Source organism: Centruroides sculpturatus, unplaced genomic scaffold (genome assembly GCF_000671375.1).
Source record: "Centruroides sculpturatus isolate CEXI.00-Female unplaced genomic scaffold, Cexi_2.0 scaffold1067, whole genome shotgun sequence".
In the NCBI taxonomy this organism is placed as follows: Eukaryota; Metazoa; Arthropoda; class Arachnida; order Scorpiones; family Buthidae; genus Centruroides; species Centruroides sculpturatus.
The window spans coordinates 194,804-220,793 of NW_019385388.1; the positions used below are offsets into that span (position 1 = coordinate 194,804).

A 25,990-nucleotide genomic window follows, 5' to 3' on the forward strand; every position below is an offset into this window, starting at 1 on the left:
ATATATAATTATATATACAGTACCTAATTTATATATAATTAATATATAATTATATGTACAGTACCTAATTTATATATAATTTATATGATACTGTCCAGACGATAGAAATCTCTCCGTAGTTGGCGCTACGGACGGCGGGAAAGTAGTTCGGCTGCCCGATGACGTTTGAGGTAATTATAGGGGGTTTTTTACTGTTTTTTACGGATACCGGTCACAATTTTTTCGTAGTTTTATAGGAATCGTAATTATAGGGACCGTAATTATAGGGGGATCGACTGTATTATACAATGACAGGAAAAATGCAAATAATGTTTTCCAACCACTCGAGATCCACGTATAGATTATATAATCATATACAATATACATAATTGAAATATGTAGTGTGCCTTATGAAAAACTTTCTGCAACATTAAAGATATAGTCCTATGGTAAGTATCAAAATACTGAGAGGGACTCTTAATTAAATTTTACTCGATTGATATCAACAAACTGACCACACATTTAAGTGAAATGCTTTAATCGACTAACATTTTTTCCTGTATTTTAACAGTTTAATTGTATTAATAATACGCTTTTACAGCAACCGTACGGGAACTCATTCTACAAATAAACTTACTTTTAACCCAACATATAAAATAGTTGAGGTTATACTTACCAAATATGGCGATGAAATAATAGAATTTATTCATCTTATTACAAAAGTTTTCAACAATATCTGCTATAATTAGTGTTGCTATACTTATAAAGTGAGAAATATGTGCGTTGGATTATAGAGAACAATGCCAGTGACGTAAAAGCGAAACGTCATGCAAATGTGGTGTTGCAGATGTTTTTTGAACGTGTTTAAAACTTTAAAATATTTCTAAAAGTTATAAGATACATGTCAATTATTCTCTCACGTGTGCAAACGTTGATAAAATATGGTCAGCCTTTTAAAACAGTTACGTAAGTCGAATTTATGTTTACGTAATCGTAAAGTTTTAGTTTGATTTAACATTAAATAACTCATGAAATTGACGAATAAACTAAAATTTTTGCGATGCGACAGAGAGAGGATAATTGACAAATACCCATCAAATTAACACTTACGAGTGAAGCTAGGACATTGCTCTAAAAGCCTATTTTACTCTGTTTCAGTTTTAGGTTTCTTGTATCAAAAGATATATTAGAGGAAGTCGATTAAGATATCGAAAAGTGATAGTGCCTAAAAATTCCTATTGTGTTCGTTAGTGCCTATTTTTCACATTTTCTAGAAATCACCAATTTTTCTCTTAATTCTTAACTGCTCCCTGCGTGTATCTGTTACGTATACACTATCGTGCGGTCTCACTGGATGCTTATCAGTTAATAAAAATATGGCTTATATATAACTTTTTCGACGAGTTTCGATCGATGTTTTAAGCTGTCTTTTATAAGTTTTGAAAATATAAATACATTACAGAATACGTACTTCTTGTCCTTAATTACTTATGCTAGTGTCTACTTTGGACGTTCTTGTAAACTAGGAATGATTCCCATGACTCGTTACACTGAGAGAAGAGAAACACCACTTCCAATTAATTAACCCGCTCACACCACCTCACTCAATAGCTGTAATTCCTCTTGAAGGTTCTCGAGTGTCCTATATGTTTAACATCTTATACCAGGATTTATCTATCGTTCTGCCCAAATTTTCATTTATTTTTTTTATCTTTAGATGAAATTATTTCCAAATGTTTAAACAATTGTCTTTTGTAGGCATCCTTCTGAATATAGATTATTTACTTTCCGGGTTCTGTTATATACAAAAGAGGGAAAATATGGCAATCGGCCAAAAAATGACTCCCGTGATTTTTGTTTTTGGACTCGGGGGACCTTGAAACGTTTTGAAATACAGAACAATTCAAGTTTTTCCGTATGTATGGATGTTAACTCGTATTTGTGTTTTAGTGTTTGTGTTTGTGTGTGTGTGAGTAGGGAGCAAGAATTTGTTCACCCTCTTTGTAGCTTAATATATCCAGTGCTTTTGTTGAAAATTTCCGAAATTGTGCGGGGAGGTTTGTATATTAGGAAGATTGATAATATTAAATTTTGGTGGTTAAAGTTTGAGAGGTGAAAGTATCGTATGTCATATCTCGAGTAGGGTCTGACTTATTCTGGACCTCCCGCCCTTAAAACCATTTAAAAGCCATTTACGGAGATCCCTTATAGGCATTCTGATAATGAGTTTTACCACATACATTTTTGAAATTTACGATTAATAATGCCAAGTGTAACGATCACTCCGATGGGTACTTTATAAACCCATCAGTTAGAAGTAATTTTAGCGCTTTATTATCACTTAAAAGCTATTATTGTCTATAGCACTTAAAAGCAATTTAAATAAGTCTTATGTGAAGTCTTTCGGGCGTTAATGTTATTTTTATTTTATTTTATACAGAGGTTAGGAGGCTGTCCATTAATGAATTGGACTTAGCCTCATAGAACGAAGTAGTGAAGTAAGGGATTAATTAACTTGTTGAAGATGAAGATGTTGAGAATATTTTAGAAAATAGCAATATCAACAACGCAGTATTGAAAACGATAAAATCCCGACAGTTTGTTTAGCACGGAGATGAGGCGGCAAAAGGCCGCTATATACAGAAATAAAGTAAAATCGTATATGCATGGTAACAACTTGAGTCGGGACTTTAAAAGGTATTAAAGGCCGACTATAACCTAGTCCGGTACAAAATAAGGGAGATCGTGGTTACACATAAGCGTAGACACTGTAGCAATCCGCGGTACAAAATAACTAGGCAGAAATTCTTAAAACCGAAATAAAGAATCGCGTGTAGATACAGAACTGGTGCAATATAGATTAAAAGTGATCGCGGTTAGGAAATGCATTAACAATGTAAGAGATCCGAGGTACAGAAGCATGGGAGGGAACCGAACACAGATTCGCGTGATGTGATAACTCCAGACCGTAACCAGAGTAATAAGCGAAAGAACTTAAATTAAAAATAACAGTACGTGATTAGGTATTAAGCATAGTAACCAGTCCAATGGCTCTCGCAAAGGGATAATCACGGATGTCTAAATTTATGCAAGAGTAACAGCCAGTGAGGGGATTTGTTCAGTCACAAGGGAGTCTAATGTTAGCATCTTCGATCACGTGGAGACTATCACAACCCGTCCGACACGGATTAACTCCAACCCTCTTCGGCAACAATCTTTCTGTCCGTGGATTTGAATTTAATTCGCGAAAATACCGTCGTACAGATTATAAAAATTAATTTTAATTTTTTTCAAATGTCTTCTATCAGATTTTTCCCATAGATTAGTGATTCACACATAGATTAGTGACACCATAGATTAGTGACTCGATATTGCTCTTTTCTAAAATACTCTCAGCATCTTCATCTTCAACAACTTGATTAATCCCTTACTTCACTACTTCGTTCTATGAGGCTAAGTCCAATTCATTAATGGACAGCCTCCTAACCTCTGTATAAAATAAAATAAAAATAACATTAACGCCCGAAAGACTTCACATAAGACTTATTTAAATTGCTTTTAAGTGCTATAGACAATAATAGCTTTTAAGTGATAATAAAGTGCTAAAGTTACTTCTAACTGATGGGTTTATAAAGTACCCATCGGAGTGATCGTTACACTTGGCATTATTAATCGTAAATTTCAAAAATGTATGTGGTGGTGTACTTTAATGATAATTTTATTAGTAAGCAATCTTACGACACCTAATGCTCTGAGGTGTTGGCAATACTTGCTCTTGCAAGTGCTGCAACAGGCATACAGTGAACACAACTAATCTACTGTTTGAGGGGAGTTACAATATTGAAACTTTAAGTGAAATAATGTTTTTTTTTTTTTTTTTAAATGTCAAAGCGAGAATGGATTCTAATGTACTCTTGTGGAAATATAATAGTTTGCGTTTCATTACTTTTCATTATTACTTTTTATTTTAATTATCTTTGAAAGCATGAGAATTACTGAATAAATGACTAAATTATTATCGAGGATTGTCGTATAAAAGAAGTATTAAAAACATAATCCGAGTATGAAGTACACTAATTCTCTTTCTCCCTAGTGTTTCGTTGTCGTGAAAACTCCTTGGAATATAACTCTATTCTCTTCTCCGTCGCTCGCTATCTCTCGTCTTAGCTTTTTGCTCCAAAAATCTCACACCGTCTTTAATATCATACAATTCTGATAGCCTTCTCCTTCGTGTTTTCTGTTCCATCTATAATTTTCTTTATAACATCTCTCATTACACCGATTCCTTTACTCTTTATAACAAAATCACTCATTCATTTCATTTTCATTTTACATAGATGCAAGAAATGTTTTACAAGAGCCTCAAAATTTAGGTCTACCACTGCCTGGTTGATTGCGTTTAACATTTGTTACGTCCGAAGCCATTCCTTTATGGGAACGGGACAAATCTGCAAATTTTTCTCCGAAAGGATAACCTAAAAGTAAACACTAGTTCAAAGTACAATGTGTAGATACAGTACATTAAATCGACTTATTGTAAGGCACATTATTCTCTCAAAATGTGAACAAACCTTAGCCTGGCTTTTGGTAAACAATTTAAATATTTGAAAATCAATTATTTCCTTCAAATTAAGAAAAAAAAATTAAAGTATTGACGATAAAATTAAAGCAAATGTAATTTATTAAATAATTTGATTACTCCAAGCGGAACCGGCTGGTAATTTGCTGGGCCTTTGGTAAGGTTATTAGTGGGCCCAATACTTTGGGGCCCACTAATAACCTTAAAAGGGGAAAGTTTTAATTTTCTTTATTAAAAGTCACTTGGATTTTTAGCTTCCCGTTTACCTAACAATTTTGAAATATTCAAATTCCATTATCGATCTCGATACATTAGCACTTAACTATCGAATGTTCAAATGAGAAGTTTTAATCGATTGACGTTAATGGTCAATTATTATAAAGTAAAACCTACTTTTTTATGAGAAATTATCGCATTAAAATACCAAAGTAAGGAAAATATTCGACGAATTCGGCTTTTAATTTCGAATTCTTCGTTTGTTATTTATCGAAAGCATTAAAATTCCATAATTATCATTCTTTATTACTTACTTCGTAAGCTTTATGATAAAATTCGTGACGTTTTTCGAATTTTTCAATTAATTTCGAAATTAAATCGATTCGTTTCCCATTAAAACTAAGAATATTCCGCATTCTCTCGATAGACTTAATTGAGATTCGTGGCAAACAGCATCTTCGTGCATTGCCATCTTTAAAATTACTTCCTCGGTCGCCGAATATACGAACATTAAGCTGTATTTTATTAAGACTTTCTCTAATTAGAAATGGATAATCGGTTATATAACGGCTGTCCTGTATGTCTGATCTTTCCCTTCATACAGTCCTATAAAGTACTCGGATTTAATATTATATCCAACTGTAACTGTTATAAAGATAGAGCCGTTTATGGACGAAGACTCGAGAACCTTTTCTGTAAATCCTATAAAGTTTACTTGAATATAATAGAATTACTCTGGTTACTCGCTATTATAAGATTCACGTTCGATGTTCTGAAAAGAGATGTTATATGTCGAGATTGGATAATTCTGTTCGGAGACGAATTCGTTCAACTTAGATGCCTATTTATGTTATTTTATGCACATTCCGCTGTACAGTTTAGTATTTTCAAAAGAAGAAAAATTAATTTCTCGTACAGGATGAGTACTTACGCTGGAGAAGTCACTCTGTTGCGGCAAATTGAATTAATAGGGATAATATTCTGCAGCGGGCTGGTAATGTCGTCATTAATATTTTGTACATTCTTTGAAATGTTTCTTTATCCGGCTCTGAAAATAAACGGATCGGACGAAGAAGCATTATTTTGTACCATTTTCATTCCTTGGGAAACGATTTTTGCATTTATTGCAATGTCTACTATTGCTGTGCAATTAATTTTTATAGGAGTTATACTTTACAACCGACTAAATTACCTATGCGAAATTGTTAGTCGCATCACCGAACGTCGTACACGAGTAACTGTTATACTGTATGAAGTAATACCGAAACATACGGATATTTTACATTGTTTTTATCACATAAATGACATTTTGGAAATCCCTTTTCCTCTTTTATACAGTTTCATTATTTACACGACATCCTTTTCTATATATACAGCGATATCTACTGACGTATCTTGGAAACTTCACATGTTATTAACAAGCGTACTTTTTATTTTAGTTTCAGTGTTCGTGGCTTATATTACGTCTCGCTTGATTGCTAAGGTAATATATAAGGCAAAATATATATTGTTTTTTATATCTTAGATCATTAATTAAATATACAAAATTTTACAGCTTTACGGAAACTTTGAAGGAATCAACGTGTTTTCTTCGGTCGAATGTTCATTACAAGACAAGTTGAAAGTGAGAATAAAAAAGTTCCTCCAACTCTTCAGTTCTGTTTAAGAATGTGAAATGATAAATTCTTTTTCTCTTCTGCAGATGTTGAATTTCATGAAAAGATTCGGAAGACGTCCAATTGGTTTATCTATTGGAGGATTTTTCTACGTTAAGAAGCAATTCGTCATCAGAGTAGGTCTTTAAAACATTGTCTGCGATTTGTTAATTATAACACTACTGCTTCGTATCTAATTTTAAAATTTATAAATTGTTAATTATAATAATCGACTTAATATGTAATATAATTTATTTATAAATGTATACAAAAATACGTTTAATTTTCTTTCTTACAGATATTGAGCGCCTTTTATTCTGCATTATCGGGATTTCTACAATTAGGAAGTAAATCTCCAAGAAAGAATTGTGGCACGAAATTGTTAGCAAATAATACATTGAATTCGATATACGAACATTTCTTATTTAAATAAATTTTAAAGACTAAAGAAAGTTATTTTAATTTACTTAGAAAGCTTTCACGTAAGTGTTTATATGTATCTGCAATAAAAAATAAACAACACTGTATAAAACATAAAGTTTGTAATGTCTTTTTTTATTCACAAACTGTCATTATGCACTTATTTCCATTACGTGAATTGCTCACAATTTTAGGGATGGGTTTCATAAAAAATGCTAATGACGAGTTAAATCGTCATTAGCATTAAATCCTACCCTACTCGAAATATGACACACGATCTCACCTCATCGACCTTTAACAATAAATAGGGATGGATTATTAGCATTTACAATTCTTTTATAAACTTTTGCTACCAAATGATGCCGGGAAAGTTAAGCAACTCGTTACTGGTGTTTTCTCATTGGTACTACGGTATTATTGTCCGATAACCAAATGAGCGAGGCAGTAAGAGCGATACTCTACCACATAACAGTAGATAAAAGCACCGTCTGACAGCGTGAAATTTTCCGGGCTTTCTTTACATGTCTAACACGGAAATAAAGACTTGTTTCACTTATAATTTCCAGAGACATCTCCTTGTCAGTTCGTCCACGTGTTAATGGATTGGAATCTAGTCAGCAGCAAAACAGAATAAGTAAATGCAGATACAACAGGCACATATGCATTAGAAAATAATTTTTTCTGGTTTATAATTTTAGAAAAAGTCTTCATTCCGAAAACAGATTCAAATTATTCAAGGTTTTCTACGTAAAATCGACAATAAAGAAATTGAATAATAGACAAAATAACAATAAATCCTTATTGTTAAGATGTATTCNAGACTCTAACGTTTTAAAACCCCTACGGCGTGCATTAAAAGATTCGTCAGCAGCAGTTCTTATTGCGTATAATTCTAGTCTGTAGGAATAAAAGACGTTCGCAAACGGTAACATCGAGTTTCGGTGGAATATTTTGGTCGAAAGCAAATTAATATCAGTTGTAGATACATAAAAGACGTCGTTTGAGTTTATACGATCGTAGATAAGCAGTTGGACGACTCGAGGCATTGTGCTGTATAATATAAAGCATCAGGCCTCGAGAGTGCACGTATAATGCGCACTTCTTACATTTGTTCTTCAGCTCTTCCACAGCGAGGAATGCTTCAATTTCGTGTCAATAAAGATACAATAGCGACTTTACTTGTATACGACACGTATTTCTTTCTTCCTTGTCAAGTGCCCGCTACTAATTAAGCCAATAAATCTGGCCGTAAATGCGAAAATTATACATTTTGTGAAAATATTATTTTATTCTTAGAAAATCGAACGAATTATTTAAACATTTATATTTATTTCATAAAACATTACGATGTTGCTTATGTTTCAAGCACAACCGTACAGCGCTTTAATTCTATAAATATCGCTGGCACTCAAACTATTCTTGAAATACGGGTCTATCAAAGCTTGTCCCGATCTCGCTTCCATAGTTTTCGACACACCGTCTTTCGAAAATGCGTAACTTCCATAAATCGTGATAGATTCGATACTAAAAGCGTCGTCAATAGTATTTATACTCNATTCTTGAAATACGGGTCTATCAAAGCTTGTCCCGATCTCGCTTCCATAGTTTTCGACACACCGTCTTTCGAAAATGCGTAACTTCCATAAATCGTGATAGATTCGATACTAAAAGCGTCGTCAATAGTATTTATACTCGGCGGAAGAAGCCCAAATTGGCTCTCCCCTCCTATCAATATCAACATTTTCTATTATTTCTAACAATCTAAATGTAAATATCCGATGGCGATAACTTACCTTTTACCATGTTGTCCCAATGAATAATAAGGTAATTGTCTCTATCGTATCGATTCTGCTCGTGATAGAAACCCAGTACGTGACAAAGTTCGTGAATAATAACCCCCAGGTTATGGCAGCGGGTGTTGAGAGATAGATATTGTGCTCCTCCAGTTCGACCGACTTCCGAATAACAACTGCATTCATATAGAACAATAGTTATAAAATATATAAATCTACAATTTTTTCTCAAATTTCAGCCCAATAAATATAAATATTTTATAAAGNCGGTTTTTTCACGCGCCTTACACCTAAACAGAAGTCAGTCTGGTAGAAAGTCCTCCCAGTAGCACCCACGATTGTCAGATAGGCCAATGTTTAGCTGCCTTATCCCATTACTGTAAACCAATTTCGTAATAAATGCCGCATTATCACAGCTAGTGTCTTTATATAGTAATTGTTAAATAAAATTTCTACTTACGACATCATCCAACACGTGACTATTACTTATTGTTTCCAATGCATTATCAAATACACTGTTTATTTTCGTTGTTATTCTTTCATTTTCCAGAAGAGCGTTAACATCGACTTCATTTCCTAATGTTAAAACTGTAAAAGAATAAAATCAGTTTGAAATTTTACACACGTCTTTATTAATATTTATAACAAGTCTCTTACTTTAAATCGAATTAATTTACGTAAAAGTTATCGGGAATTGTTGATAATTTATACACAAAACTAGAAATTTAAAAAAGAAATCATTTGAAAGTACTTTTGAATGAATAACCTACGAATTCTATACGTACCAAAGAAGGCAATGATGTAGCTGCTTCTATTATTCATGCATCTAGTTTAATACTTGACAAAAGTTGCCTGTTTATCAGATATTTGTATTCACCCTTTCACGTTTTAAATCACCGAGTAAAGTGCAGCTCGACTGGGTGAACTATTTATTTATATTGCTGAAGTAAATGCATTTGTGGCAGGTGTTACCTTAACATTACAATAGAAGTGAAATGTGTTCACGTTGTTTGATTTAAAACTAAAAAATAAACAAAAAAGTAATTTAATTTAAAATAATTTTAAAAACGAACGTCCTTTCTGGACCGGAAATCGCGTGATTTTAATTTTAAAATTTTCTCCAGTACGCAGTTACTTGTCTTCCTATAAAGCTAGTGTTCAAACGAAAAGTTTTATATTTAGTACGGTTAATTTCCGATAATTATAAGATATATTTTAATTACTTACGTTAATTATTGAAAACGTTCTATGGATCATTGAAAAGACTATCTTAATTAGCATCTTCATTACCGTGATTGAGGTTCGTTCGTAGTGTCAATCAGCAAAATTTATTGCACGTGTTGTTTGTCATTTCTTCTATATATTTATCTTCCTACATTTAAAAGCTTTGTTTAGGCGAATTTGTGTCAACTTAATATATATTTTAGTTCAAACTTCCATCAAAAATAAAAAAATATATACCAAAAATATAAAAGATGGTAGTGAATGATTAAATCACCGTGTATTTTGTATTTATTACAAGTTATGAGGAATGATAAGTAGTAAAAAAGCAACATTTATCGCTGATAATTCTCTATTACTCTATTATAAATCAATTCAATCAGTAATGCATATATAATTTGCAAAATAATGCAATAAGCGATGTCTTCGGATGCAACACAAATTGGTGTCTTAAATTTATATCCACACTTCGTCTGTATAACATTATAATTATATTTATTTAAATAATTCAAAATTAATTATTATTTTTTCAATTTATAGGTTTAGTTACGTGCTTATATTTTAAATCTACAATTAGTGTAATTGGGTACATGAATTTATTACATTATTTAAATGAAATTATCGATTTCTAATGGTTTCATTTTCATTAATATTCTATAAGTAATCAATTTAATATATATATTCTGTAATTAGTTAAAACGTTCTAATCAAAGTAAGTACATAACACTATCGTATAATACTATACAATTTAGTATAAACCTGAGATTCATACACAACTTCATAATCATCGTTACAAAGGTAAGCTTATATTCGATCATAAGTCAAACATTATGTACGAGGAAGAAGGGAGTTTCCATGTTGCAAATAACTGTTCGTGTTTATTACTTTCTCCCACATTGAATTTCATGAAATTAATATCAATTCGTAATATTACGAAATGCATACATCAAAAGGAAAATAGAAACACTTGGGAAAAATTGCACCGATTTCTAATATTAAGCATCCTCCTGATTCATCACATAATGATTCATCTTATGTATTGGTTACCAAAACGATATTCAGTTTACATTTGTTCCGAATATTTAAGTGTTTTTTCTTCAGATAGTACGATGAACTATGGCTTTATCATTATTTACAGCGCTTTGGTATGTAGCATTTATATTTTTCTGCTCACCAACGAATATAATGGAAATCGGATGAACTTGATATTCGATAACATTCGTCAAGTATACGTGTTAAAACGATGCCAGAAGTATTTAATAATCATCTATTGTACTTTAATGATCATTATATTTATATTTCTATATATATTGTTTAGTTTAAATGTTTATTCCATGGTAGCTAAGTCTACAAATGATTTGGTGGCTACGGTTTGCTCTATTACTTTATTTTCTGCTTATTCTTTAACTAATGTTTGTTCTGTATATTGTTGTTTAACGATTGTGATACTTGCTATTGTTGTCAAGGGAAATTTTGATGTTTTGGCAAATAATATATATAATTGTCACCCCAGATCCGACGAAATGAGTTATATTCTTCAATATTTTCGTCAGAAATTTAAAGAATGCTGTCTGGGATTAGAAGAATTCAATAAGATGTTTAATGGAGGTTGTAGTTCCGCCTATTGTGCATCGATTTCCGTAATTTCCTTTATACTCTGCATTCTACTATATAAATCAATAGAAAAATATTTAAGAATTAGTTTGATAATAATTTTATGTTTTATAATAATAATGACTTTGGGTATCATATTAGTTGGTGCTCAAGTATCAATTTCGGTAAGTTTTTCTGCATATTTATACGATTAAATAGTTAATACAATTTACATTTTAAAACAAAAATCCATTATTTTTAGTATTTTGTTACGTATATAAATCAATAATTAGATCTATATAATTTTTAAGCAATAGTCCATTCAATTTTACTGCTGTTTTTACACACGTTTTCTAATATTTATATATAGGCAATGTCACCATTAATGGAACTAAAAAGATTTTGTACTTTTCAAATGGATAGCAATGACAGACTAAAGGTAATTTAACAGGCTTGTTTTGTAAAATAAAATAACTTAATAAAAATATAATTATTATATTTTAGTAAAAGATATACGAACTTTTAATTCTTTCAGTTGATTTCTACATTAAAATTACTGGATGGTCCTGGATTGGGCATACAATGCTTGGATTTTATTCTAACTAAATTGACTGTTACTCGAGTAAGTTTACTTTTAATTTTATACTTTACAAACAATAAAAGAATTAATTGGACATTTTTTTATTTTGCAGATAATGGAAAGTTCCTTTTCTCTCTTGTCCAGTTTAAAAGAGGTAAATAATGGCAATAAACGGAAGAAATGCAATTGATTTACACCATTTCGTATTTGAAAATTCAATTTAAATTACTATCTTTGTCATTTGGCACTTAATTATAACTTAAATTTAACAAATTTTGTATTCCCATCAAATAAAAAAAATGTGAACCAATTTTTTATAATTTCGCACTTTACATAACAACTTTTCACTCACAAAATACTGTTTAACTAACAAGCGCGAGTCCCAATGACACCTCTAATGTGTACACGATATAATCTGTATTAAATTCCTTTATTCTTTCAATGCGAATTGTATTCGTTTCCGTTAGAATTAAGTAATTACACGTTAGACTTGTCTTACGTAACACGGCGCTTACGCTACTTATCTACCGTAAAGGTCTATAACGTGTCGTACACACCCACTTTCAAGATTACCTACCACACCTGAAAGTTACAATATTTTATTAATTACGTACAAAGCAGTGACGTAAGAAGTTTGATTCGCTACGCAACTATTCAAAACAAAAATAAATCATTTTGTTACCATCATAATTATGTTTTAGTTTCTATTCTTTAATATAATGCCTGGAGCCTTTTAAATGCCGCTTCTCTCTAGTACCACCAAATCGAATCGGTTGGGCTTATGTTAACCCCATCGTCATTTTCATTTCCAACAATTTGTAAAGATTTTGGAACCATGTATTTATCAATCAATACAAAAACCTAGAATAAACCAGCAACGAGTTGCTCGACTTTCCCGGCAACATTTAAAATTTCGGTGGCGCTATCTGTTATTATATTTTATTTTTTTTTCAATAAAATATGATAACACATATTTTATTGAAAAAGTTTTTATATTTTTAACTATTATAGAATGGCAAAATACTTAATTTTGAGGGTATGGACGGGTTTTATAAAGAATTGTAAATGCTAATAACGAGTAAATCGTCATGAAATCTGACCGCACGCGACCCCCATTATCTTCCTACTTCTTTGACCTTTAACCACCAAAATTTAATAAAATCAATCTCCCTAATAAACAAACCTCCCTGCAAAATTTCAGAAATTTTGGTCAAATAATACANACCTTAAAAATATATAAGCGATTAGGAATGGATTGATGAGTTACGGCAACGAAACATATTTTTATTAATAAATTTCTTATTTAATAAAGAAAACAAAAGTTAAGAATGGTGTGAAACTATACTTTTATGTCCAAGAATACATTTAAGTAGGAAACTTTTAAATTCTTTCTAATAAGCTCAATTGTTTCGTGTAAGTACTATTTATCTTCGTTCCTAGACAGATAAAAACTGTATTCGTAGAAAAAATTTAATTCAGATAAATGTAATAAATATAAAAATATGCGAGTTCTCACTTACAATAAAAACCAAACAGTAATTTCAAATAGTCGACTTCTCAAGTTTTTAGGTCAGTTTTTTATTTATCTTTGTGGAAGTTCCGGGTTCGAACTCCTTATAATCGGTTTTACGGGTTTTACTCACGTTTCAAGCAGTATATTACCTGAATTAACCGGTGTTTACGCTATTTACATTAAGTAATTAACTAACAATGCAGTGAAAATATATCTTTCATTCGAATTGTATGATTTCGTATTAGTAGAAAGCTGTGCAATACCAATGATTACTTTGTACACTTGTATTGTTTGTACATTTTTGTCTAAATTGAAGTCTGTGCCGTAATTTTGGATGTTTTATGAAGACGTTGAACAAAATTTGTGTGTTTCACACGCACAAATAACGATTTTACGTATAAATGGAGCGAATTCTTCGCAGTTACTAATTGTCTATTATAATTCTATACGAATGTATAGTAAATGCAAAGTCACTTCTTAGAATATCAAAAGAACACTCATTTTCAGTGTAATCAGTATAGGTTTAACACTTTAATGTTTAACCTTGTGTTATTAAAAAAATCATTCTGAGATATGCCATTTGAACACCGCGACGTTCCTCGGTGAATTAACAGCTGTTAAAATGAAGTTGATATAAGTCTCGGTCGGTAAATAAATATACAACTGGCGTGGATCGGTATTTAATTTGTCTATCTGAAAGAAAGAAAAATTAATTAGTATAGTCATAAACAGATATAAACAGTTTAGCTACGAATAAATTTCGAAAATGGTTTTTAAGAATTTCAAAACCCATTCTGGATTTGTCCAGGCCTGGTACTGATGTATCCGGTTCGCACCGATCGTCGAGACTTAATATCACTCTCTTTATATTTTAGGCTCGTTTATTGAATTATAAAACGTTATAAATAAATAAAAAAAACATTAAAGTAGATTATATTAACTTTTTTTAAAATAATTATCGGTAAACACCTTCGATTAGATTAAAGAAAATTGTATAAATAGAGACGTCCGATTCACTTAGCGAAGAATAAACCGTGCAGCATTATCGATAACTCCGTTAAAAATGTTGGTCTTGTTTGCCTTGTTTACGGTGACTTTTGCCAGACACGGTAACATATTTATCCTTTTAGTGATTTAAATCATTTTCGTAATAAAGTAATGCCATCCTTCCACAATTTCTAGTGGATCTTCCATCCATCGCTTTACAGAACCCCGATCTCTTCGAAGGAGATATTATAGGAGTAGAAGACAATGACGTAAGTCTGTTTATTTTAAATGCTCCGGAAGCGAATTAAATTAATTAAAATTAAACATAAAATTAGGTCAGAAATGCCATAATGAAGCTATCGCGTCGCTGGACCGGTGGGGTAATGCCTTACGTCATCGATCCAGAATTAAGTAATTTTAGAGTTTTTCCGACTCAATATCAACTAGACGACTTTATTAATTATTATTTTATCTATTGTAAATAATAGGAAACATAAAACGTTCTATTAATGAAGCAATGAAACACATAAATCGAGCAACGGGAGGATGCATATCTTTCAAAGAACGAAAAGAAGAAAAAGCTTACATTAGATTTATTAAAGGAAAGGGGTGAGTATTTCTCTCGCGATTAACATAATATTTTATCATTTTATAATTTTATTATACTTAATTCAGTTGTTATTCGCACGTTGGTCGAATTGGACGCCAACAAATTATATCTCTGGGAAATGGCTGCGGTTACGTAGGAACCATTGTCCACGAAATTGTTCACGCTCTTGGTTTCCATCACGAACAGAATCGATCTGATAGAGACGATTATCTAATTATTCATTGGCAGAATATTAAAAAAGGTAAGTATCGTTATCGGATATTTTCGTCGATTCTGTTAAAGATGATACAAATTTCGATATTGTTAGGAATGGAAGGGCAATTTGTACGTCTTCAACCGGATAAAAACGTTCTATACGTCGACTTTGATTACGACTCTATCATGATTTATGGAAATTATGCATTTTCTAAGGATGGTAAATCGAAAACTATGGAAGCTAAAACGGGAGTGAAGTTGCTAGAACCGTATGCGAAAAAACCTCCATATTTAGCCTCTAGCGATGTTTATAGAATTAAAAAGTTGTACGAATGTGCATGAACCACAGATATTGTAATATTTTAAGAAATAAACGTAAATGTTCAGAATAAAATATTTTCAGATTTTAATTGCATATTTTAACACTTATAAGTGACAACTGTTGAATCTGTCTCACGAAAACTGTGATGTTGTTTAGAGTAAATACAGGAAATCCTCGTACAACGCGGTACAGTACATTGCATTGTGTCGCGGTGATATTTGTAAATATTTTTTTTGTCGCGTAATAAAAGGTTGGTAGCGCTGTTGACCCCCTCGGGGAACCATTAATTTCACTCTCCCCTTTTCAGCTCTGACCTTCCGCGAGTCAAGTCAGCGTTGTGTTTTGTGTAATCTTTGTTGTAAGCCGCAACCTAGTTCGAGATGTTTCATCCTATCTGTTTTCTAGTTTACTTTATAGTAGTCCTAAGCAACACGTGTCTACTAGTGGCTAGTGGCCACTGAACATTAGTAGTTAGTTGGTGGACGTTTGAGTGTCATCAAGGAGCTGACCATTCGAGCTTTCTCGACGTGTTTAACACCTAAATAGAGACCAATATTTTATTGAAATTCCTTCCGAGATACATTTCGGGGATACATCTCTTGACGAATTGCCAATGCGTTTCGTTATCTTATCAGCCAATCCCTGGGAAACGTCATTTGTGGTCTACGAAGGGCTTGATACGAGTCTAAAAACCAGCCCAGAACCCGGCGTTTTATCAAAACAAAACTTTATTTTCCATAGCCATGAGCGTTTTGCAACCACAACAGCAGTGATTCGTTACTGTGATTTTCTGATATCAGTGATTTTAAGGCATGGTATCGTCACAGTTATGCATATAAATGTAGCGTACAGTACATTTTGTCTGGATTATCAACTTTTCCCACTGTTGAATTATGAAAAGATATCCTGGTTGGTGTATTTTTTCTGCAGAATCAAGATCAAGTGATATGTCATTGTGGAGCGTGGAAGCAAGAATGATATTACAGTTTTTTGTTTTCTCAAGACATACGATACAAAAGTAGTGAAACCAAAAATGCAAGAATATTCTTTATTTTTGGTGGCAAGAAATTTGGTCTGCAAGTGTCTTTTATTTTTTTCCAAAATATCAGCAGATGCGTTTTTATTCTGTTTTTGTTCTTCGACAAGATCCAGGTCACTAAACCTGTTGTTGATAGTTATATTACGTCCTAAACCAAATAAGGGCTCTACCATCTCTTTCACTACATCACTTAGCTTGTTACTAATCACGAGAAGCCTTTGTGGATGCTTTCCACAGTAAATTTTAAAATTATACAAAGAAAACGTGCATCTACTAGGGAATAAGTGTTAATTCCCTATATATAAGATTTGATGGAATGTATTGACGGAAAGAGCAATTAACTAGAAGCACTTCATCGATTGTTTTCTAGCATCAATTACGTCATTACGACATCAAAGTGTATCCAGTGAAACGAGAATAATTTTTACAACATTCTTTACCAAAATAAATGAAAATATACCTAAAAATGTTAGGGTGCAGTGGGCCGCAGGTTGGACACCCTGCTCTAGGCTCTGCCTATTCCCTCTGTTAGTTCCTGCTAAATACAAAAGACTATTAAAAGAATGTTCTATTATTAACAATATATTAGTATTCTTTATGTTCTTTTCTCGAGAAAATTGGTCTTTTAAGTTGCTCGTATACAGATTGGTACTGTACCTGTACATCTAACTATAATTATCAATATTTCTTCAATAAAAAGTTATTTCAACATGCACTTTCCGTCGACTTAGCATTTTCTATAACTTCATGAGGATGAGTGAGTAGGTTATGAGGTCTCGTTCTTACTCTACTCGGCGTAGGCATATCATACCACTTGGCAGTTTTATCTTTTTCAAGTCGAATCCTCCTCTTCATCACTCTTTTCGCCCTCTCGCGCGGTTTCAGAATGGCCTTCGAGTTCTACCTCAACTTCAGATGCAATATCACTTTCTTCTCACAAATCCTTGTTCGAGTCATCATCATCATCTCCTTGTAAATAATTCATTATTTCTTGATTAGCTCGTAAATTACTAAGCTACTTTTAAGTAGAAAACCCGCAACAATATAATACAGAAATTAAGGCACTACTTGTGGGAAACATCGACGTTTTGCATTGTCCTTGTTTAAATATTCACTCAAATCCGTCTCTCCTACCTATATAAACTAAATACAATATTTATTTGTATTTAGTTTTTATAGGTATTTAGTATTTAGTGGCAAGTTTTTAGAGTACATTTTTTATGGTAATGCTCTCTGCGTGTACTAAAATGCCATCCCTAAATAGATCGATTGCATTTTGACTAATTATAGTATTATTTTAAAATGGTTGAATAGGTATATTTTACTTACAATTAAAACAATAACAAATATGCAGAACGATAAGGTAGATTCATATTTGTTAGTTTTGCAAGGTTCTGCACGTGTTTTGGAGGAAAGCCAAAACTTTGCGTAAACCACCTGATTCAGATTTTTCAAGGTAATTGCGAAATGAATTAAACTATTATTTCGAACGAGCAATTACGAATCAATTTTTTTTTATTCTCTCCACCTCGAGTTAGTACTGTCTTTCCCTGTAGACATCATACTTTTCCTTTAGCAACAGAGTCGTGCCGGTTATTTATTTAACTCCTTTCGGGGGGGAATATTTGAATTAAAATAACGAGGCTTTCGGTTCCTTTCGAAACTCTGCATATTATTAATCGGGGCCTACTCCCCTTACGCTTTCCATATCTGTTCGTATCTTTTATATATATAACACCATTCTGGAGATTTAAAAAGGACGGATCGAGAGTGAGTATTTAGTCAATTACTTAAAAACCTTCCTCTAAAGATTGTGAATATTTAATTATTTTATCGTATTTTTAGTAGGAGGAACAACGAATAAGTATAGGACACACTTGAAAATTGTAAATTTTATGTTTTATCAGTTAACATTCGGCAGGTTTATTTTAAAAATTATAATAAATACATTTAAAAACTTAAACAAAGATAATAAAGTGTAATATCAAATTATTTGATTAATTAAAACATTTTCTTGTTAAGTATGAATGTAACTAGTATTAACACAATATATCACAAAATTAAATTTTCCATATTCAGTAATGAATTCAAAGATTATAATAAATACATTTAAAAACTTAAACAAAGATAATAAAGTGTAATATCAAATTATTTGATTAATTAAAACATTTTCTTGTTGACATTAAATTCCTACAATCGTGTCAACACGTGTACTAAAACACTTGCAATATTCACGCGTACAGTGTGTTACACGCGTTATTTATCTTTCTGTTTATTTTTAAATTTATCAACACGATTAATTAAAGTTCTGTTAACTCATTCCTAAATTGCAAGTTATTATCTATTAATTCTGGATATCTTCCCAAATTAACCTTATGGCATTAATATGTAAAGAGATTTTAGAGAGTAATTAGCCAGTAAATAAGACGATTTCATACTCCCTATCGGTTCAAAGTATACCAGATTGACATATTCTATTTTACATACATTGAGAAATGTCATCTATATGGATTTATCTGTATTAAAATCGTCAAGTAAGAAGGAACCAGTACGAAACACCGCTTTATAAACTGTCTGGGTCTTTCACTTCTCTTTGATTAACTAAACACAGAGGGTGTTTCTATGTGACAAGCAGTTAAGATAAATTAAACCCGTGATTTTTTAATAAATAAATTAAATTAATATATATTTTTATTTATGAATTTTTATTTTCATCATTTTACAATATTATTATGGAGTCATTTCAATTTTAGTATCTGAAAACAGTTTAGAAAATTGTTAGTGAATTTATTTAAATTGGCGAAGGTCGACGAAAGAAATAACTCGGGCGAAGGAGAAGAACAGTTTTGAAGAAATGTTAAAAATTTTTCTACATTAGTACAATTAAGAATATTTAAAACAGCCACCTGCAAACTTTTATCGATACATTCGTAGAAATCCGATAACACTGGACTTAGTAAATTTAATATATAAAGTTTTGCTGGTCTCGTTTCGATTACAGTACAGTTAATAACATCGAGAAAGGTTTTATTCTTATCGGTTACGCAAAGTTTATTTAACACCACTATTGTACTTAGCAAGTTACAGAGAGGGAAAGAAGTTGCGGGCGCAGATGTAGTTAAACTGGTAGGAAGATCGAGAAAGCCGAGGACGTTCTTTTGCTCTTTGTCGTTATTTTCTAATGGATTTAGAAAGTTTTTCAACCCAATAACGCATCTGGTAAAATTCATTCCGATCTGTAAAACAGTAAATCGATGATAAATTATCGAAAAGTTATTAATTATAATTACAGAATCCACAATTAATTCTTTCTCTCGCTTGTTTTAAGTATATTTCCTCGTCTTAAAAGTTAATACCAGTAAATTAAGATCATTAGAATTATACATACATGATTTTGTTTATGTAGAAATTGTTTTCTGTTTAAGTATATAACGTATATACGTTTTCATAATTTATCATTACGGGGATGAAACTAAATGGCATCGTTTGTACTTTAGTTATGTCAGACACTTTCTTTCGTATTTAAAGTGTGCAATTATACGGTATTATGTACATTAAATAATAAATAATATTATTAATTTCCTATCGGAATTAATCCCTCTATCGAAAAATATATACGGTTAGCAGCAACGCGATAAACTCTCGAACACTAGTCGGGCACCTCAGCCAATTGACCCATTCGGATATTTTATAGTCATTTTAGAGAGGAGTAGTGACTAAATTTATATATTTAGTTATATAAATTACAATAAATTCAGTAATTTGTACTTACGATATCACTCAATGCACCGCTGTTAATTAAAGAATTTAGTCCTTCATTAATTAAACTGTTCACTTTGATAATTAAATCTACATTTTCAAATAAGCCATTAACTTGTGCTGCATTTCTTAGTGTTAAAACTGTAACGAGGTAAATTAAGTTGGAAATTTTATTAAACTTGCTAAAAAAACATTCCAAACTTATAGATAATACAATAAAATAAAGGCCAAATAAAGCCGAAATCATCTTAGAAGGTGGCTCTTGTTATAGTTTCGGGAAAATTATAATAATTTAAACGTTATACATACCAATAATGGCAATGCCGCAGCCGAATTTATTCATATTTTTAGACTTTATTTCTATACAAGAAATAATACGTTTTATATATTTAAACCTTCAAGATAAAATGATGCTCGAAACGAGAGGATGTCCGTTTATATTGTTAAAAAGTAAGTGCTTCCCCGCAGCTGTTACTTTAAAATTTACTTTAAAAAACGTTTAACGTAGTTTCAGATACGTAATTTAAAAATTAAAAATGCATAATTTAAATCTTAAAATAATTTTATTATCTAAGTAAAAGAAGGATCTGTTGCTTTCAATAAATTAAATGTAATTTTGGTGTTACGTAAGCAACAATTTTATAGTAAGTTTTATATGTTTTATTCTTAATTATACAGTTTTATTATGTCTAAAATCCTTGATAATATAGTAATATTAAGTGAAATAGATTTGATTTTTAATTTTAAAAATACCCACTGACACGAACTGTGAGGGTAGAAGCAAACTTCTTAAATAAACACAAAACAGTACATTTTATTATATTTTATTTGCACCAATTCGTATTAATTTACGTGATATTGTTTTAAACAATTGATTTACAGTATGATTTGTAAACATTTTTGCACATTTTCAAAGAATAAAGTGAAATTAGTAAAGGTGGACGAAAGAAATAAATCGGGTGAAGGGGAAGAACAGTTCTGAAGAAATGGCAAAAGATTTCCTAAATTTTCACAGCCGAGTATATTTAAAACTGATATCTGCAAACTTTCATCAATACACGCGTAAACATCTGATATATCTTTATTAACAATTTTAAGAATCAATTGTTTTGGTGGTCTTGTTTCAATTACGGTACAATTGACAAAATCGAGGATACTCGTATTGTTACCGGTTACACAGAGTTTATTTATGATTTTGACCATACTTAGAAACTTACAAAGAGAAAAAGAGGAAGTCGTAGGTGAAAGGAAATTTAGAAATAAAGGATTACCACCACCCACGCTGTTACTATTGTCGTCTCTTAATGAATTTATAAAGTTCTTCAATCCCTCGATGCATCTGGTGATGTTCATATTAATCTGTAAAGTAATACAGTTTAATTTTTATAATAAATCATGCATAAAGTTATTAATTATAATCGATTAATACAAATAAACAGTTATTTACATTTTTATCTTAAAATTAATGATGTTAAATATTATAAATTAAGATCGTCGCATAAAACACGAGGAAAAATAGTTTCTTGTTTAATTATATGATTTATTATTGTGTAGGACTCCGCATAGCGTTACGGTATTTAAGCGTAACGTTACTCTTACATAAAAAAATCTCGGTTTACGTAACGTTAACAATATACGTAATTTGGTATTTTATGCAAATGAAGTCGCGGGTTCGCACCCGACTAAGGGGTAGAGTTTTCCGGTTTTTTCACGCGCCTTACACCTAAACAGAAGTCAGTCTGGTAGAAAGTCCTCCCAGTAGCACCCACGATTGTCAGATAGGCCAATGTTTAGCTGCCTTATCCCATTACTGTAAACCAATTTCGTAATAAATGCCGCATTATCACAGCTAGTGTCTTTATATAGTAATTGTTAAATAAAATTTCTACTTACGACATCATCCAACACGTGACTATTACTTATTGTTTCCAATGCATTATCAAATACACTGTTTATTTTCGTTGTTATTCTTTCATTTTCCAGAAGAGCGTTAACATCGACTTCATTTCCTAATGTTAAAACTGTAAAAGAATAAAATCAGTTTGAAATTTTACACACGTCTTTATTAATATTTATAACAAGTCTCTTACTTTAAATCGAATTAATTTACGTAAAAGTTATCGGGAATTGTTGATAATTTATACACAAAACTAGAAATTTAAAAAAGAAATCATTTGAAAGTACTTTTGAATGAATAACCTACGAATTCTATACGTACCAAAGAAGGCAATGATGTAGCTGCTTCTATTATTCATGCCTCTAGTTTAATACTTGACAAAAGTTGCCTGTTTATCAGATATTTGTATTCATCCTTTCACGTTTTAAATCACCGAGTAAAGTGCAGCTCGACTGGGTGAACTATTTATTTATATTGCTGAAGTAAATGCATTTGTGGCAGGTGTTACCTTAACATTACAATAGAAGTGAAATGTGTTCACGTTGTTTGATTTAAAACTAAAAAATAAACAAAAAAGTAATTTAATTTAAAATAATTTTAAAAACGAACGTCCTTTCTGGACCGGAAATCGCGTGATTTTAATTTTAAAATTTTCTCCAGTACGCAGTTACTTGTCTTCCTATAAAGCTAGTGTTCAAACGAAAAGTTTTATATTTAGTACGGTTAATTTCCGATAATTATAAGATATATTTTAATTACTTACGTTAATTATTGAAAACGTTCTATGGATCATTGAAAAGACTATCTTAATTAGCATCTTCATTACCGTGATTGAGGTTCGTTCGTAGTGTCAATCAGCAAAATTTATTGCACGTGTTGTTTGTCATTTCTTCTATATATTTATCTTCCTACATTTAAAAGCTTTGTTTAGGCGAATTTGTGTCAACTTAATATATATTTTAGTTCAAACTTCCATCAAAAATAAAAAAATATATACCAAAAATATAAAAGATGGTAGTGAATGATTAAATCACCGTGTATTTTGTATTTATTACAAGTTATGAGGAATGATAAGTAGTAAAAAAGCAACATTTATCGCTGATAATTCTCTATTACTCTATTATAAATCAATTCAATCAGTAATGCATATATAATTTGCAAAATAATGCAATAAGCGATGTCTTCGGATGCAACACAAATTGGTGTCTTAAATTTATATCCACACTTCGTCTGTATAACATTATAATTATATTTATTTAAATAATTCAAAATTAATTATTATTTTTTCAATTTATAGGTTTAGTTACGTGCTTATATTTTAAATCTACAATTAGTGTAATTGGGTACATGAATTTATTACATTATTTAAATGAAATTATCGATTTCTAATGGTTTCATTTTCATTAATATTCTATAAGTAATCAATTTAATATATATATTCTGTAATTAGTTAAAACGTTCTAATCAAAGTAAGTACATAACACTATCGTATAATACTATACAATTTAGTATAAACCTGAGATTCATACACAACTTCATAATCATCGTTACAAAGGTAAGCTTATATTCGATCATAAGTCAAACATTATGTACGAGGAAGAAGGGAGTTTCCATGTTGCAAATAACTGTTCGTGTTTATTACTTTCTCCCACATTGAATTTCATGAAATTAATATCAATTCGTAATATTACGAAATGCATACATCAAAAGGAAAATAGAAACACTTGGGAAAAATTGCACCGATTTCTAATATTAAGCATCCTCCTGATTCATCACATAATGATTCATCTTATGTATTGGTTACCAAAACGATATTCAGTTTACATTTGTTCCGAATATTTAAGTGTTTTTTCTTCAGATAGTACGATGAACTATGGCTTTATCATTATTTACAGCGCTTTGGTATGTAGCATTTATATTTTTCTGCTCACCAACGAATATAATGGAAATCGGATGAACTTGATATTCGATAACATTCGTCAAGTATACGTGTTAAAACGATGCCAGAAGTATTTAATAATCATCTATTGTACTTTAATGATCATTATATTTATATTTCTATATATATTGTTTAGTTTAAATGTTTATTCCATGGTAGCTAAGTCTACAAATGATTTGGTGGCTACGGTTTGCTCTATTACTTTATTTTCTGCTTATTCTTTAACTAATGTTTGTTCTGTATATTGTTGTTTAACGATTGTGATACTTGCTATTGTTGTCAAGGGAAATTTTGATGTTTTGGCAAATAATATATATAATTGTCACCCCAGATCCGACGAAATGAGTTATATTCTTCAATATTTTCGTCAGAAATTTAAAGAATGCTGTCTGGGATTAGAAGAATTCAATAAGATGTTTAATGGAGGTTGTAGTTCCGCCTATTGTGCATCGATTTCCGTAATTTCCTTTATACTCTGCATTCTACTATATAAATCAATAGAAAAATATTTAAGAATTAGTTTGATAATAATTTTATGTTTTATAATAATAATGACTTTGGGTATCATATTAGTTGGTGCTCAAGTATCAATTTCGGTAAGTTTTTCTGCATATTTATACGATTAAATAGTTAATACAATTTACATTTTAAAACAAAAATCCATTATTTTTAGTATTTTGTTACGTATATAAATCAATAATTAGATCTATATAATTTTTAAGCAATAGTCCATTCAATTTTACTGCTGTTTTTACACACGTTTTCTAATATTTATATATAGGCAATGTCACCATTAATGGAACTAAAAAGATTTTGTACTTTTCAAATGGATAGCAATGACAGACTAAAGGTAATTTAACAGGCTTGTTTTGTAAAATAAAATAACTTAATAAAAATATAATTATTATATTTTAGTAAAAGATATACGAACTTTTAATTCTTTCAGTTGATTTCTACATTAAAATTACTGGATGGTCCTGGATTGGGCATACAATGCTTGGATTTTATTCTAACTAAATTGACTGTTACTCGAGTAAGTTTAGTTTTAATTTTATACTTTACAAACAATAAAAGAATTAATTGGACATTTTTTTATTTTGCAGATAATGGAAAGTTCCTTTTCTCTCTTGTCCAGTTTAAAAGAGGTAAATAATGGCAATAAACGGAAGAAATGCAATTGATTTACACCATTTCGTATTTGAAAATTCAATTTAAATTACTATCTTTGTCATTTGGCACTTAATTATAACTTAAATTTAACAAATTTTGTATTCCCATCAACTAAAAAAAATGTGAACCAATTTTTTATAATTTCGCACTTTACATAACAACTTTTCACTCACAAAATACTGTTTAACTAACAAGCGCGAGTCCCAATGACACCTCTAATGTGTACACGATATAATCTGTATTAAATTCCTTTATTCTTTCAATGCGAATTGTATTCGTTTCCGTTAGAATTAAGTAATTACACGTTAGACTTGTCTTACGTAACACGGCGCTTACGCTACTTATCTACCGTAAAGGTCTATAACGTGTCGTACACACCCACTTTCAAGATTACCTACCACACCTGAAAGTTACAATATTTTATTAATTACGTACAAAGCAGTGACGTAAGAAGTTTGATTCGCTACGCAACTATTCAAAACAAAAATAAATCATTTTGTTACCATCATAATTATGTTTTAGT

General features: G+C 30.9%; 6 protein-coding genes and 1 long non-coding RNA gene across 9 annotated transcripts; 4 read left to right on the plus strand and 3 right to left on the minus strand.

Annotated features, from left to right (window-relative positions):
• Positions 1 to 3,984: 3,984 nt before the first annotated feature.
• On the minus strand, positions 3,985 to 6,840 carry LOC111638435. Of its 3 annotated transcripts, XR_002758870.1 has the most exons (6): positions 6,726 to 6,840; positions 6,336 to 6,622; positions 5,967 to 6,252; positions 5,706 to 5,822; positions 5,089 to 5,546; positions 3,985 to 4,454 (listed from the first exon to the last, which is right to left on the minus strand). It is a non-coding gene; the product is annotated as an uncharacterized LOC111638435 (long non-coding RNA). The 3 variants fall into 3 exon arrangements; XR_002758869.1 differs by having other exon boundaries at positions 5,089 to 5,822; XR_002758871.1 differs by having other exon boundaries at positions 5,089 to 5,822; positions 6,328 to 6,622.
• Positions 6,183 to 6,862, plus strand: LOC111638434. The gene is made up of 4 exons (XM_023384145.1): positions 6,183 to 6,257; positions 6,330 to 6,398; positions 6,477 to 6,566; positions 6,728 to 6,862. Exons 1-4 carry the CDS (start codon positions 6,183 to 6,185, stop codon positions 6,860 to 6,862), a joined length of 369 nt encoding a protein of 122 aa, XP_023239913.1.
• A 4,463-nt stretch (positions 6,863 to 11,325) lies between these two features.
• Positions 11,326 to 12,335, plus strand: LOC111638421. The gene is made up of 4 exons (XM_023384131.1): positions 11,326 to 11,641; positions 11,827 to 11,895; positions 11,992 to 12,078; positions 12,149 to 12,335. The coding sequence occupies exons 1-4, from the start codon at positions 11,387 to 11,389 to the stop codon at positions 12,224 to 12,226; spliced, it is 489 nt and encodes a 162-aa protein (XP_023239899.1). The 5' UTR covers positions 11,326 to 11,386; the 3' UTR covers positions 12,227 to 12,335.
• A 2,252-nt stretch (positions 12,336 to 14,587) lies between these two features.
• Positions 14,588 to 15,735, plus strand: LOC111638420 (astacin-like metalloprotease toxin 5). The gene is made up of 6 exons (XM_023384130.1): positions 14,588 to 14,658; positions 14,732 to 14,805; positions 14,872 to 14,947; positions 15,025 to 15,145; positions 15,212 to 15,387; positions 15,454 to 15,735. The coding sequence occupies exons 1-6, from the start codon at positions 14,613 to 14,615 to the stop codon at positions 15,681 to 15,683; spliced, it is 723 nt and encodes a 240-aa protein (XP_023239898.1). The 5' UTR covers positions 14,588 to 14,612; the 3' UTR covers positions 15,684 to 15,735.
• Positions 15,736 to 19,440: 3,705 nt separating this feature from the next.
• LOC111638430 lies at positions 19,441 to 20,854 on the minus strand. Its single transcript, XM_023384138.1, has 3 exons — positions 20,771 to 20,854; positions 20,475 to 20,602; positions 19,441 to 19,938 (listed from the first exon to the last, which is right to left on the minus strand). Exons 1-3 carry the CDS (start codon positions 20,802 to 20,804, stop codon positions 19,441 to 19,443), a joined length of 660 nt encoding a protein of 219 aa, XP_023239906.1. The 5' UTR covers positions 20,805 to 20,854.
• Positions 20,855 to 21,275: 421 nt separating this feature from the next.
• Positions 21,276 to 22,807, minus strand: LOC111638436. The gene is made up of 3 exons (XM_023384146.1): positions 22,680 to 22,807; positions 22,355 to 22,482; positions 21,276 to 21,820 (listed from the first exon to the last, which is right to left on the minus strand). Exons 1-3 carry the CDS (start codon positions 22,714 to 22,716, stop codon positions 21,338 to 21,340), a joined length of 648 nt encoding a protein of 215 aa, XP_023239914.1. The 5' UTR covers positions 22,717 to 22,807; the 3' UTR covers positions 21,276 to 21,337.
• Positions 22,808 to 24,569: 1,762 nt separating this feature from the next.
• Positions 24,570 to 25,550, plus strand: LOC111638422. The gene is made up of 4 exons (XM_023384132.1): positions 24,570 to 24,893; positions 25,079 to 25,147; positions 25,244 to 25,330; positions 25,401 to 25,550. The coding sequence occupies exons 1-4, from the start codon at positions 24,639 to 24,641 to the stop codon at positions 25,476 to 25,478; spliced, it is 489 nt and encodes a 162-aa protein (XP_023239900.1). The 5' UTR covers positions 24,570 to 24,638; the 3' UTR covers positions 25,479 to 25,550.
• The last annotated feature ends 440 nt before the right edge of the window (positions 25,551 to 25,990 follow it).